Source organism: Camellia sinensis, chromosome 8, assembly GCF_055761805.1.
Source record: "Camellia sinensis isolate YWXY chromosome 8, ASM5576180v1, whole genome shotgun sequence".
Taxonomy (NCBI): Eukaryota; Viridiplantae; Streptophyta; class Magnoliopsida; order Ericales; family Theaceae; genus Camellia; species Camellia sinensis.
This window is the reverse complement of record NC_138968.1, coordinates 133,991,142-134,005,777: the sequence shown is the minus strand read 5'-3', so window position 1 is coordinate 134,005,777 and position 14,636 is coordinate 133,991,142. Positions and strand designations below refer to the sequence as shown.

The window sequence follows — 14,636 nt, the reverse complement described above, 5'->3', positions numbered from 1 at the left end:
GTAGCAATATTACATATCGGCTAAAGTCACCCTAGCGTTTTCTTGTTTGGGTAAAGCTGCTATACCATTGATAACTCGGTAAGAGTTAATGGCAAGCAACATTGGGTTCAATTTATAGTAATGGAGAACTTCTCGGAAAAGGGTGTCTAAAGGAAACCTAAGTCCACATTCTATAAAGGCAACAACAGGGAAGGGCATGAGGTTTTCATCGGGCATGATGGAGCTGTTTTCTCCAGCCAACCTCAGATGAACGTCGGCAGGGATGGAAAACTCCTGCCTAAAGTACTTTAACCTAGTTGGGGTAACTACCCTATGCTTTTACATACCCATGACGTTGACTTAATTGGAGGAGTTGGATTTCAGAAGAGAGTGTTTTGGAAGGGTTGGAGGGACCTCGGCAAAACCTAAAGTTCACGCTGGGGTAAGAATTTGTGAAGATCTGAGGGGGATTCGTTTCAGTTTTCTCTAAGATTCGTGTGTTCTAGGGTAAGATCTCAAACCTAAGTCTAAGCAAACGGGGATTGAAGGCAAGAATCTGGAGAAAATACAGAAAACACAAACAAGAGTAATGATTCAGAATCAAGAATAGTGGTGAATCACCAAGAACACTGTGACAGAGTGTGTGCAAGGGTGCAAGGCCAAGAACAGTGGCAAAAGTGAACCAATTTGTGAGTGTGTGAATATTCAAGAAAGGATTGGGCAAAAACAGAATCACGAAGCAAACATACTCAGTTGTTTAAGGTACAGATTAAAATGATCGAAGACATGAGCAAGTTCGCAAAAAATATCAGAGTTCGAAGTAAATCAAGAACTAAAACCAGGAGGAACAGTGGCTTACCAGAAAAAGTGAGGCCGGTGTGGGGATCGCCGAAGTCAAACGACGGATGCAAAAGCGACAGAGCGGTTAAAATCACGCCGGAAGAGGTGAATGGAGCAAAGTTGCAGAGCTAGGAAAGCTTGAACAATGGCAGATTTTAGGAAGAAGTTAGAAAGAGAAAAAGCTTCAGAAAGAATGTGTAAAAGTGAAGAGACGGAAAGAGGAAGGGAAGTTTTGTCTAAACACAAAAGCGGCGGCAAAGAGGCAATTAATGTGCCTAAAATGACATACGCGTCAGACGGTGCATGCGAGAAAAATTCGACTTACAGGCGCGTATTGAGTACGATCCAGTGAGGGGAAGACGCGTGGCATAAACGGTTGATTTATTTTGCGTGACAGCTCATACGCGTGATAAAACTTTTAGAGTTCTTGGTTTAATGAAGCAAGTGACCTCGGCTGGACCTGGTCGTGTGAAACCGACGTATTATGACCTCGGTAAATGGATGACACAGCAAGATAGCCGACATGCTATACGATATAAACGATATAGGATCCATCACGTCAGGATGCCGAGGTAATAGAACCTAGGGGACAGTTGCGGGGATATATTTTCTGAGTACCAGCACGTGGCCAAGGTGACGCCGACGTGTCAGCCGAGGTGCCACGTGTCCTGGTCGTGACACCGAGGTGATCTCGGCTAGGCCGAGGTTATCTCCGAAGATATTGGAATTCGGAATAAACGGATAAGGGACAAGAGTCCTAGAATGAGGAAGCACCTCAGCCTGGATAAGGATAAAGCTCTTAGAGAGTTTATCTTTATCTATTGAAGAGTCCAAGATAACCACTAAGCTGAAGTCCATTGAAGCTAGGCTTCTGTTGGGGCTAGGATGGTGTTGACTATAAAAAGAGAGGCACCCACATAGGTCTAAGGTACGCAATTTAAACTTAGAATAGTAAATCAAGCAATTTTGATATCTTTGAGAGATAACTGACTTGATCGTCGGAGTGCCCTCGGGTGGACGAACCACCGCCGGAATCTCTTCTTTCTGTTACAGTCATTCAGGTGCCATCTATTCTGCCAATACTCTCCAGTTAAATACTGAGTTGGCAATGTGGTCAAAAATTCACTCACACAGTTTGTTTTTCTTGTTTTGTATTGATTTGTGATTATTGGGTTTTTAGGTATATGTTGATAGACTTTCTTAAATGATTTATTGTCCAATTTAATATAATTTTATGATACTTGTAAATAATTTCATATTCATTAAAAAAAAAAAATTACCTATAAATCCCATTTTGAGGAATGATAATTCATTTAGTCCCAATAATTTTTTTATAGACCAATTAGTCCAATTGATTTTGGAAAAGTAGATTTAACATATTATTTAGAAATTAAATTTACAGTTAGACCCTTATTATGTTTCTTTCTCTCTCTCTTTCTCTCTTTCTCTCTCTCTTTGGTGTTAGAAAGGTAATGTACATAATCTATGAGAATCAAATTTGGGATGGATTATATATGGAAATCTTTTTTATTTGGAAAACATTTCAAAATGAATACAAAAATGACTTGAAATATGGATCCTTCAAACATTCCAAAATGATATCAGATTCTTCAAACATTTCAAAAGGAGCACAAAAATCAGTTAGTAAATTTTGGACAAATATATAATTTCAAATTGTAACACTCCCATATAACACTCAAACGTAACACTCCAATGTAACATTAAAAAAAAAAATTCTTAGGGTATTTTTTCCAAACGTAATACTTCAAAAAAAAAAAAAAAATTTAGTGTAACATTTCAATGTAACACACAAAAAAACTTATTCGTGTATTTTTCCCAAATGTAACACTCCAATGTAACAGTCCAAAAAAAGGATATGGAATTCTTCAAACCATTCCAAAAGGATGTGGCAGGGACGGAACTAAGAGAAGATTATAGGGGGCATGACTCCCTGTTTTCGTGAACATTATTGTTTGTCGTAGAACTTTAATATATATATATATATATATATATCATTTTATATATAAAATGGCCCACAATATAAAAAAAAAAATATATATATATATATATATATATCATTTTGCTTCCATTCTGAATTCTCTTTCTATTTTATATGAAAAAAAACTTATTCATCATATTAATAATTGCTTCTATGGTATTTAAATTATATATATATATACATATATAATTTATATATCATATATGCATACATGTGTGTTTTGTGTATATAGTAAATTTTTTTTTTTCTTTTGGCCCATTCAGTAATGAAATCTTGGTTTCGTCCTTGAATGTGAGATTCTTCAAACCATTCCAAAAGGAGTACAAAAATTTCTTAGTAAGTTTTGAATAAATGTATAATTTCAAATTGTGAGTGTTACGTTTAAAAAAATTACATTATTTTTTTTTAATATTTTTGTGTGTTACATTGGAATGTTATATTTGGGATTACATTGATTGAAGTGTTGCGTTTGAAAAAGTACACTAAGGTATTTTTTTGTGTGTGTTACATTGATTGAAGTGTTACGTTTGGAAAAAAAATACACTAAGGAGTTTTTTATGTATATTACATTGGAGTGTTACATTTGGAAAAAATATACTAATGAGTTTGTTTGAAGTACTACGTTATTACGTTTGGAAAAAATACACCAAATGATTTTTTAGTGTTTTACATTGGATGTTACGTTGGTGTTACATTAGAGTGTTACGTTATTAGAATGTTACATTTTTTTTCATAATATGAGATTTGTTCTTGGAGGGAAAAATCCAAAACCGCTATAAAGTGAATTGTCCAAATGTGTAATTTTACATTTAGAGAAACCCATTTTATCTTTAGAAATTTAAACTCAAATATATAAGTGACTACCCTTTTGTGTAATTTTCACTTTAATGAGACCTTTGGGTTCATAAGAAAAAAGAACTAAACAGATTACAAGATCACATTTTAGAATTTATTGATGTTTAAAAAAAAAAAAAAGGTAGGATCTATATCAAGTTCTTTCTATATAATCCAACACAATGAAAAAAATATTAAAGTAATTTTCTTTCACGAAAGTGAAAAAAAGAAAAAATAAAAAGAAAAAAGAAAAGGTCTAAACTTATAATTGAAATTATCAATGCTAGAATGAGGTGAGCAAACTTTACTCGTTTTGTCTTTTTGGGATCTTCATATGTACACTCAATTTAAATTTGGCCGCAAAACACAACCTATAATTGATAAAATTATTTAATGGAAGTCGGTAAAAAGTTACTTTTGAATTTTAATCATGTTTTTTAGTTTTTTAAAAAGTGATTTGGGAAGTCGGTAAAAAGTTAACTTTTGACTTTTTAGTTTAATATTTGTTTATGGTGTCAAATCAAATTAAAATGACTAAAATACCATTACCCAACATAAGAAATTTATTTTTTTTATTTTTTTGTCATAGGCCTTAATTTGTAATTTTACACTTGCATTTTTGGCACTTTCCAAACCAATTTTGTTGCATTTTTGGCATTTGCGTTTTTGGACAAAATGTCCAAAAACGTGGCTTTTTATTTTGTTCCCAAAACAGCACTAGTTTGAGTTTTCTGAATTGAATTTTTTGAGAATTGAGTTATTTAATTTTCTTGTTTTTTTGTTTTTAGTAAATATTTTTAAAATTTTAAACATTTTTTCTTACTTTTTTAGATGCACCTTACTTAGATGTATCTAAAAAATAAAAAAATTATGAAAAAATATTTTAAAAAATTATTAAATACATAAAAATACAAAAAATATACTGAATTCTTGTATTTTTTTTTATATTTTTGGTATTTAGTGAATTTGTGAAAGATTTTTTTTGCAATTTTTTTTACTTTTTAGGTGTATTTATGTTAGGTGTATCTAAAAAGTAAAAAAATTACTTAAAATATTAAAAAAATTCAATAAAAAAAACACGAAAAATAAAAAAAATAGAATTTTTTAAAAAGTATTTTTGGAAAAAAGAACCAAACAAGATGATTTTCATTTAATTTTTAAAATCATCATGTTATGTGTTGACACAATCATCCACCACCACCATATATATAAAAATAAATAATAATAATTGAATTGTTCCTTTTAAATGGCACTTGTTGTCATATTTTGAAATTAAGCGGTTGTTTGAGATAACCTAAATAAGTGTATTTTTTGTCTTTTTATGAAAAGATGTATAAAAAAATAAAAAAATAATATAATAAAAAAAAGATAACAAAATAAAAAGATAAATTATTTTTAAATTGCTAAACTTGATCTAAGATGCAACATGTTTTTATGGGGCATCGTTACTTTCATTTTAGAACCAATATACAACTTTGCAGGCAATAATATGATGTGACTTCCCTATGGTTATTAAAAAAAAAAATAATCAGAAAAAGCATATTTCAAAGTGAAAATATAAAGCAAATGAGGAAAATTGTGGCATAGGTCTTACTCATGACTGCTCATTGATCAAATAGTATTAAAAAAAAAAGTATAAAAAATTTTGAATTTTAATATTTTTGTGTGTGCATATTTGCATATTATTTATTTATTTATTTTACGTATATTTTTATATTATTTTTTACATATGAACAAATAAAAATATTAGAGATACTATCTATTTCACTGTATAAATTATTATCTCTCTCACAAGGTTGAGATTGATGAATCTTACAATATTCTCCATCTCTCTCATAGAATTTGTAGGTAAACTTACTCATTATATAAATATAATTTTTAAATATAAGAATAATATAACAAAGAGGATAGACGTAAGAGAATAAATATAGAATATAATCCTGTCCTCCATAAATATATATATAACCCTCCAGAATAATAAATTATAACTGTAAATTTAATTTCTAAATAATATATTAAATCTACCTTTTCAAAATCAATGGAACTAATTGATCTATAAAAAAATCCTTAAGATTAAATGGATAATCATTCTTCATAATGGAATTTATAAGTAAATTTTTCTATTATTTTTGTTTGTAATGAGAAGAGTGGGGCTATTCTAAGGTTTGCCACTCATCTGATAAATTGACTCGTGAAGACTAGAGAGAGATTAAAACAAAGAAGATAGGAAAGGAACAGGCGGAATCTCTCAAAAGACTGGGGAAGTTGATGATCTCAACCCTTGGATTGAACAAATAGGTAATGGGTAAACATCATAAACATTTGCAATTATGTTAAAAGTGCATATTGGACCACATTGTTTGGTGATGTCTCGCACCAAATGGCTAAGGCATTTGAGATATCAATTCTATCTGTAGCATTTCAATTCAAATGCAGCATTTGATGGGTTTTTATCATGGGCCTCTCTCTCTCTCTCTAACACTTTTCCTGGCTGCATTAATGTCCATTAATGTGGTCCTCCTCGTTAGATAATGCTGGTCAATAAAAAATTATTAGATATTCTCATACGATATTATATATTTGACGTTCTTAATTAAAGAAAAATGATAACATACAGTAAAATAGGTCTGAATATTTTATTCATAATTTTTTTTTTGATATAATTGATTTAAAACACTAAATAAATAATATCACTTAATATTTCGGGACTAGTGAAATCAGCTTAGGTGGAGACACCAGACATCTAGTGGCTATTACGTTGTTTGATTGAGCTATGCTTTTTGTGATTCATCAAGGACCACTTTGACTCTCAGGGGTTAGTCAGTCCAAACAGTGCCAGCGGGGACCAAATTGTGACATGGGATCCTCAGTGGTTCACGCAAACAAGTGACTGACATTGATATGTAAACCTATACATATGGGTAAATTACACTCACCTCCTCATATTTTTGATAAATATAGAGACTTCTCCTATAATTTAAATAATTACATAAATCTCTCCTACTCTACTTGACATTTTCCATATTCCCCTCTGTTGTAACTTCTGTTAGCACAGGTAACAAAAAATGCTGAGATCATCAAAGACAATCTAAAAAATACCAATAATGCCCTCAGGGCTCTTGAACCCATCTATATTATACCCAAACAAAGCTCCACAACTAAGCACAACACAGCTTCACAACCAAGCACAACACAGACATGCTACTATTCACATTCACATTAAGTAATTATTTATTTTTACTTTTTTTTTTTAAAAAAAAAACATAAAGTCCACAATCCACAGTCTAACACAAGTCACAAATAGAGCACAATCAAGCACAATAATGTTTTTTACAGTAAATTGACAAAACCAAATCCAAACTTTCATAACAAACATAAATAAAAAATCATACAATACAATCATAATTGCATAAAATAAAAAATCATAACAAAAAGAAGACCAAAAAAAAAAAAACAAAAAAAAAATGCCCAAAAAAAAAAAAAAAAATTTGGCTTGGCCAGTTGACCGGCCGGACGTCCGGCAGCACATCGCCATGGAAAATCGGTCACCCAACACTCTTTTCAAACACCAAAACCAAACTTTTTTTGAGTTATATTTTGAAATTTTTTGAATTTATTTTTTTAGGGTAAATATTTTATATTTTAAATATATATTTATTTATTTTAATGTGTAGTATATTTCATACATTTATGTGCGGTATTTTTTATTTTAAATATATAATTTTTATTTTAAATATTTGATTTGATTTTATTTTATAAATATATTTTTAAATATTTTAATTTTTTTGTTATGTGTTTGATTACGATTTGAGTATAGAGTTTTGAAAATAGTGTGGAGTTTCTAGTTATATGTTTGGTTATGAGGTTTGAAAATAATTTTTGAATTGATTTTTGAGTTATGTGTTTGGTTTCGAGTTAGTGTAAATGACCTTATTTTATAAATATATTTTTAAATATTTTATTTATTTTTTGTTATGTGTTTGGTTACGATTTGAGTGTAGTCTGTGTAGAGTTCAGAATTATGTGTTTGTTTATGAGGTTTGAAAATAATTTTTGAATTGAATTATGAGTTATGTGTTTGGTTATGATTTGAGTGTAGAATTGTGTTTTGAGTTTAAAATATTAAAATTAAAAAAATTAAAATATTTACAAAATAAAATAAAATATTTAAAATAAAAAAAGGGTCAAAACACCAATAAATCCCAAATTTTAATTGTTGAATCATTTGGTCCTACTTTTTATTTTGTAAACTGATAAGTCCTGTTTGAATGTTAATTACGTATATACTCATTTATTTAACACATAATTTTTTTTGATGGAGGGCAATTGCAAGTTTTTACTGATGTTAATATGACAAAAATACCCAAAAAACTTACTATAGGCTTTTTTATGATTTCCCTCCTTTCCGAACATCAGTAACATCAACTACATTAGCAACATCATCAACATCATCACCATCAACTACATCACCAACATCATTAAAAACATCATCAAAACATCATCAACTATATCATCAACATCGTGAACATCATCAAAACATCAACTACATCAGCAACATCATCAAAACATCAACTACATCACAACATCAACTACATTATCAACATCATCAAAATATCAGCAACATCATTAAAACATCATCAAACCATCATGAACATCATCAAAACATCGTGAAAATCATCAACATTGTCAACATCATGAACGTTGTGAACATCATCAAATATCAACTACATCATCTACATCATCAAAGATCATCATCATCGTGAAATCAACTACAACAGGGACGGAGACCTTCTCTTCTCCTGTGCCAAGGACCACAACCCTACCGTCTGGCTTGCTGACAACGGCGAGCGCCTCGGATGGCGTAGATCTGGGAGGTGTGGCCACCGCCCTCATCAACATCATCAAACATCATCATCATCGTGAACATCAACTACAACAGGGACGGAGACCTTCTCTTCTCCTGCGCCAAGGACCGCAACCCTACCGTCTGGTTCACCGACAACGGCGAGCGCCTCGGATGGCGTAGATCTGGGAGGTGTGGCCACCGCCCTTGACACGGATGCGCATGTCGACGTCGGCGAAGCGTTGGCGGTAGAGGAGGAGGTTGGGTTCGTAAGCTTTATAGCGGAGAATCTCAGGCTCCACCAGATCGACGGGACAACCGTTGATCTTGATCAGGCCACGGCCGTGCTTGCAGTACGTGACAACCACAACTGTCTTCTTTCGGCTGAAGCACTGGACGGACTCTACCGGAAGAGCTGCCATTGCTAGAGAGATTGGGAGACCTGCAAAATAAAATCAATAAGGGTAAAAATGTAACTCCATATGCAATATATCAAAAACATATAACATACCAAAAATAGAAAGGACTAAATGGTTTAAGAAAAAACACTTAGGACTAACTAGAGCAACATTTATCAAAATGGGATTTATGAGTAATTTTTCCTAAAAAAAACTTAAAAATATTTAAATAAAATATATTTAAAATAAAAAAATAAAATTTTCTTAAATTTTTTTAATATTTTTAAAAAATAAATCCAAAAATACTGTTCCAAACACTATTTGTTTATTCCAAACATGTCTTCTAATCCAAAAATATATTTTTTAAATATTTTAAAAAGAAAGGTAATAAGGTCATTGTACTATAGAAAAGTAACTCCGTTTGTTTCAATTTGACAGAAGGGGGAATCTGAAAAATGTCAGGTAAAGTAGAAATAGTTACTGTAATTATTAAAATTACAAAGAAGGTTCCTGTATTTGTCAGAAACCTCAGGGGAGGTCAGTGTAATTTACCCCTATACATATACATATGTCACATGTTGTACCTAGTGGGCTATCCTCAACAACAGGCATGCAAATGCAATGAACCCATAATACCTCCATAACAAAATGAAATTACAAAAAAATATACAAGAAAAAAAAAAAAAATTTAATGTGTCGTTCAATTTTATTTTGAGTTGTAGTGGTAAGCATTACTACGGCCGGCTGGGTTGGGGCAAGGCTATAAAAAAACAAGAGTTCCATATCCAACCCCAGGCCAACATACATGAACACTAAAAATCTATAAGACGGTAAAAACTTAAATTAGATTTAAAAAAAAATATTACAAAATTAAACATTAATAAATTTGTAATATAAATAAAACTACATAAATTATATATGTACTATACAAACTAATGTATAATAATTTTGAGCCAAACTAGGCTTCAATGTCTAATTTCAGACCCGGTCCCTTTAATAAACCTGCTAACAAATTCAACCTAACTTGACTCTATAGAATGAAACATATATATATATAAAAGCATTAGAAAAAAATTGTGCATGTGGGGCAGTCCATCATATTCGTACTTGTTCTTAAGTTACACTCATATCACTTTGATTAGCTCTAAATGTTGTTACCAATAACTCTCCGTTTACATTAATTATACTATACACTTTTCTATATATAACATTAGTGATGAGTTGATTGTAATATTTCGTGTGCACATTTTTTGTACCAATTTTAATCGATTTCACTAAATGCAATAACTACTAATATTGCTTCCCTCATAGCCTCTCTTCCATTCACACATTCACAAGAAAGTCATTTTCCATATCAAAATTATGAATATTTTCCTAGAATAAATTAAATCATCCAAGAAATTGCATTAAATTTCGGGACAATTTTACCTCAAACCATCAAATAATTTGGATCTATAATCCAAGGAAATAGCAATATGAATCTTTGGATTTATAATCCAAGGAAATAAATTGCATTATGAATCTTTTCCTTGGATTATAGGAAAAAGACTTCTTGACATGGCCTAAGCCATCAAGATGCTTCACTGCAACTTTGATTTTGCCGTTGCTTAGAAGAGAGTTCGTAAGTTTCCTTTTGAAATTATATCAGTCAGTGACTTTGAGCTCAATTCTACAAGAGAATCTCAGGGGCATTCCCGACACTTCTTGATCTCGGTTTCATCAGTTCCTCTTTTATACGTTGAAAAGGAGAACACAGATGAAAATTATAATAAAGAGACCAAAAAAACGCTCCAAGTCTGGATACCAGTTTGATTACAAATTGATTATTGACTTAACGTGCACTTTATATTGACCTTCATTTAAATGATCTCTATTAGTATAGATAGAGCATTTTCCACTTGAATTTTTATTGGAAACATCACTTGAACAAAACAGAGAAGCTCTGTAGTAGCAGCTACTTAAACAGGCTTGCTTGCAACTACTCTTCATGTCTATGTATTCATAGCATTTGACATGTCAGCCTCAACAATGAGGTAGGTAACATTCTTTAGCTCTATGAGCTTGTGATGTTTTGAAGCTTTGCAGAACAAAGGAATAATCTCAGAACATTCAAGATTATGATGCTTATCATTTATTTATTTGTTTAAAATAGCTTACTTGTATTGCTATTAGCCACTTTTGAGTAACTGCGGTCCAAACTTGCCATGCTATTGACCCCGTTTGGTAGAGCTGTGGGAAAGTGATTATAACTTATAGTCTAACAGCTTATATCTTATAGCTGTGAACATAAGCTGATTTTTGACTTATAAATTAAGCTTCTCCTCCCCCACTCAAAGAATAAGTTGATTTTTGACTTACAAAAAGCTATAAGCTGTATTGTTAAGCTGAACCAAACACATCAAAATAGCTTAAATTAAGCTAAAAGCTGAAATAAGCTGGAAATAAGCCCTACCAAACAGGGCCATTGTACCATATCTGTTGCAAACTAGTGGTGGCTTAAGGGGTTGGCGCTCTATTTAGGAGGGCCCTACTTACTATATATTCACTACACAATATATATATATATATATATACATAAAAGAACTTACACTCAAAATAATTCTCAAAAAAAAAAAAAAAAGTACCAAAAAATCTCTCGATAAATAAATAAAAATGATTAAATCTTAAATTATCAAACAAGAATAACACTTCATGAGTTATCTTAGACTATCAGTCAAATCATAAAGAGAGAAAACAACCTCTCTTACTAGAGGACATTTACATTACACCTCTTCCATTATCTGGTCAAGTCAATAAATAAATAAATAAAAGGCCTTTTTATAAAAATTATTTTGATTGTAAAGGTTAGGGAAATTGTTAAGAATTTTAAATAAAAATTATAAAAAAAAATATTACAAAGGGCCCCAATTATATTTTCCGCTTTTATTCAAATAGGTTTGTTCCATGTAGTGCACAGTTTAGACATTGAACGCACAACAGTTTGGGCATTGATCTAATGCACAAAATTGATGTAAAAAAATGATACAAGAAAAAATATTGCAAATCAGATTTTAGTTTATCCATTTCTTGTTACAGATTAGTAGGTTTCGAGAAAGCAGAGGGGGAAAAACATGGCAGTAGAATTTTTTGTTCATCATGTCACACTCTTTTTGTTTTCCCAGTCAAGCTTGAAGTGAGAAAAAAAAAATTGCACATTCTGCAGACTAACTGATGTACAAAATGTTTTCTTTCCCAGCAATTCAAGAATATAACCCTTTAACCAAATTTGTCCAAAATATAAGCCGGCTTTGTTCCTTCTTCAAACTTAATTTACTATTCATTGACACATCTTTTGGAGAATAAAGTTTGAATTGTAACCCACTAATTTGATGTTCTCTTGCTTTACTTGAATCATGAGAAACTCTCATACTCTCACAAAATATCTATGTACTTCGCCTTCACTACAGAACTTGAAAATGTTTGAATTAAAACCATGGGAAATCTAATCTTGCTCACTATATTCATGTGATTTTGTATGTACTATGGAAATGATGATGGAAGAACTTGAAGAAATAAAAGGGGCAAATAATATTGAGAGAGTTGAAATTTTATCAACTCTACCTAAAACACCATTAATCCTGGTATCATGGATTGTGATTTGCACAAATAAAAATCTTTGATTATAGTTCACTACATAAGAAATGGAATACAAAAACTTTAAACAACCAGTTGTAATTTGCTTGTTGGAGTCTACTTTATTTACCTTGGTCCTGATAAAGCTGATGCAAATAATGGAGTAGCAGCACCAATGGCATCCCCTTGGTGACCAGCAACTGTAATTGGTCTTGGTGCCACAGGAGTTGTGAAGTTATAATCCAAATTGCTTTGAACATCTACAGAACCCTTCAAAACCTTAACCACCACCGACATGGAAGGCCTCCTGGAAAAATCACTTTATAGACACCACAGCAACCCTCGTCATCTCCACAACTTCTACCCTATGTGTTTTCTTGTCATCATTGTATTTATCAACGATATCCAGAAGTTGTTCCTCTTCTACTTTCCTCTTAAACAGATCTAGCAGACGCATATCTTCCTCAAGCTAAGACCTATCCAAATTTTTGTGCCTACACAACATTTCCAAGACCACGACACCAAAGCTATAAACATCTACTTTCGCGATGATAATTGAGCTCAACCATTCGGGAGCCAAGTAGCCTGGTGTTCCCCTCATCATTGTTACAACTTGGCTTTGGTCCTTATCAATTAGTTTTGACAACCCAAAATGAGAAATTTTTGCATTGAAGTCTTTATCTAAGAGGATGTTTTGGGGTTTGATATCCAAGTGAAATATCTTTTGCCTACATTCCTCATGAAGATAGGTTAGTCCCTTGGCTATATCCATAATGATCTTCTTTTTGGATTGCCACTCAAGAGTTTACTCCTAGGCCTCGTTTGTTTGGAGAGTTAGAGGGGGGATTGGGATTAGAAGTGAAGTGAGACCCACTTATATTGTATTTTTTTTGACAGATGGAGAGGGGATTGATAATCAATTTCGGATTAAGATGGGCCTCCCCAAGGGGATTTGGATGGGCCTCCAGGACTTGGTATTAGAAAAATAGTCCGGCGGACTAGAAATTTTTTATTTTATTTTATTTTTTACATGTTGGGCATTTTTTTTTGAACATTAATATTTAATTTTTTATTATTTTTTGTTAAGTAAAAATCATTATTTTATTTGTTTTATTTTTTTCTGAAATTTTTTTATTTTATTTTTATTTTTATTTTTTTAAATTTTTTTACATGTGCATTTTTTTTAAAATATTAATGTTTAATATTTTTGTATTTTTTTTATTATTTTATATTTATTTTATATAAAAATAATTTAACAATCCCTACACTAACAACTATCATCAAAACAAACATAATTTTACTTAATCCCCTCACTATCAATTCCCTCACTATCAATCCTCTCCATTCTACCTTTGAAAACAAACGGGGCCCTAGTGCCTTTGGAAGATCCATGTATCCAAGGATCCATTGGACATGTACTCATAAACTAGAAGCCTATATGATTTTTCAGCACAAAATCCAATTAATCTCATCAAATTGACCTGGTGAATGTTGCTTATTGTTTCAACTTCAGCTAAAAATGACTTCTTAACTTGACCAAAACCATTGAGACACTTCACCGCTACTTTGGTGCCATCGCTTAATGTCCCTTAAAACATTGACCCAAATCCTCCTTTCTCGAGCTTATCGTTGAAATTGCTTGTCATGGCTCTCAACTCTTCATAAGAAAATCTGGTAGGCATCCCTGGTACTTGATCAACAAATAACTCATCAAAATCCTCGGACTCTTGTTTCTTTTTGAAAAAGAAAATGCAAGAGCCAACCACAAAAAATAGAACAAAAAAAGCTCCGAGACTGGGACCCATTATGATCTTGACTTTTCCTGATTTATTTTGAGAAGAATTTATTGCTGAAGGAATAAGATTCTATGTAGTTGGAGATTTCTGCACTTTTAGAAATACAACAACGGTCTAATGCGTTGTTCCCTCATTACTTATAAGATAAAAGACTTCAGACAGTAATAAGCAACCTTGCTTTGAATCATAGCCCAAAGTATGTGCAAAAAAAGCTACTTTGCATGAACAAATTTTCAAGCAACTTGTCTTGCAAACTTCTAATGCTAATTTTTCTTCCAAATAAAAGTTTGAGGATAAGGATTTGTGGGAGTTGAAGAAAAAGTAACTAGTATTCT

The 14,636-nt window shown here is 31.7% G+C and overlaps 1 protein-coding gene across 1 annotated transcript; it reads right to left on the bottom strand.

Annotated features, from left to right (window-relative positions):
- Positions 1 to 8,176: 8,176 nt before the first annotated feature.
- Positions 8,177 to 13,399, bottom strand: LOC114277314 (uncharacterized). Its single transcript, XM_082883531.1, has 2 exons — positions 12,636 to 13,399; positions 8,177 to 8,937 (listed from the first exon to the last, which is right to left on the bottom strand). The coding sequence occupies exons 1-2, from the start codon at positions 12,800 to 12,802 to the stop codon at positions 8,787 to 8,789; spliced, it is 318 nt and encodes a 105-aa protein (XP_082739657.1). The 5' UTR covers positions 12,803 to 13,399; the 3' UTR covers positions 8,177 to 8,786.
- Positions 13,400 to 14,636: the final 1,237 nt, after the last annotated feature.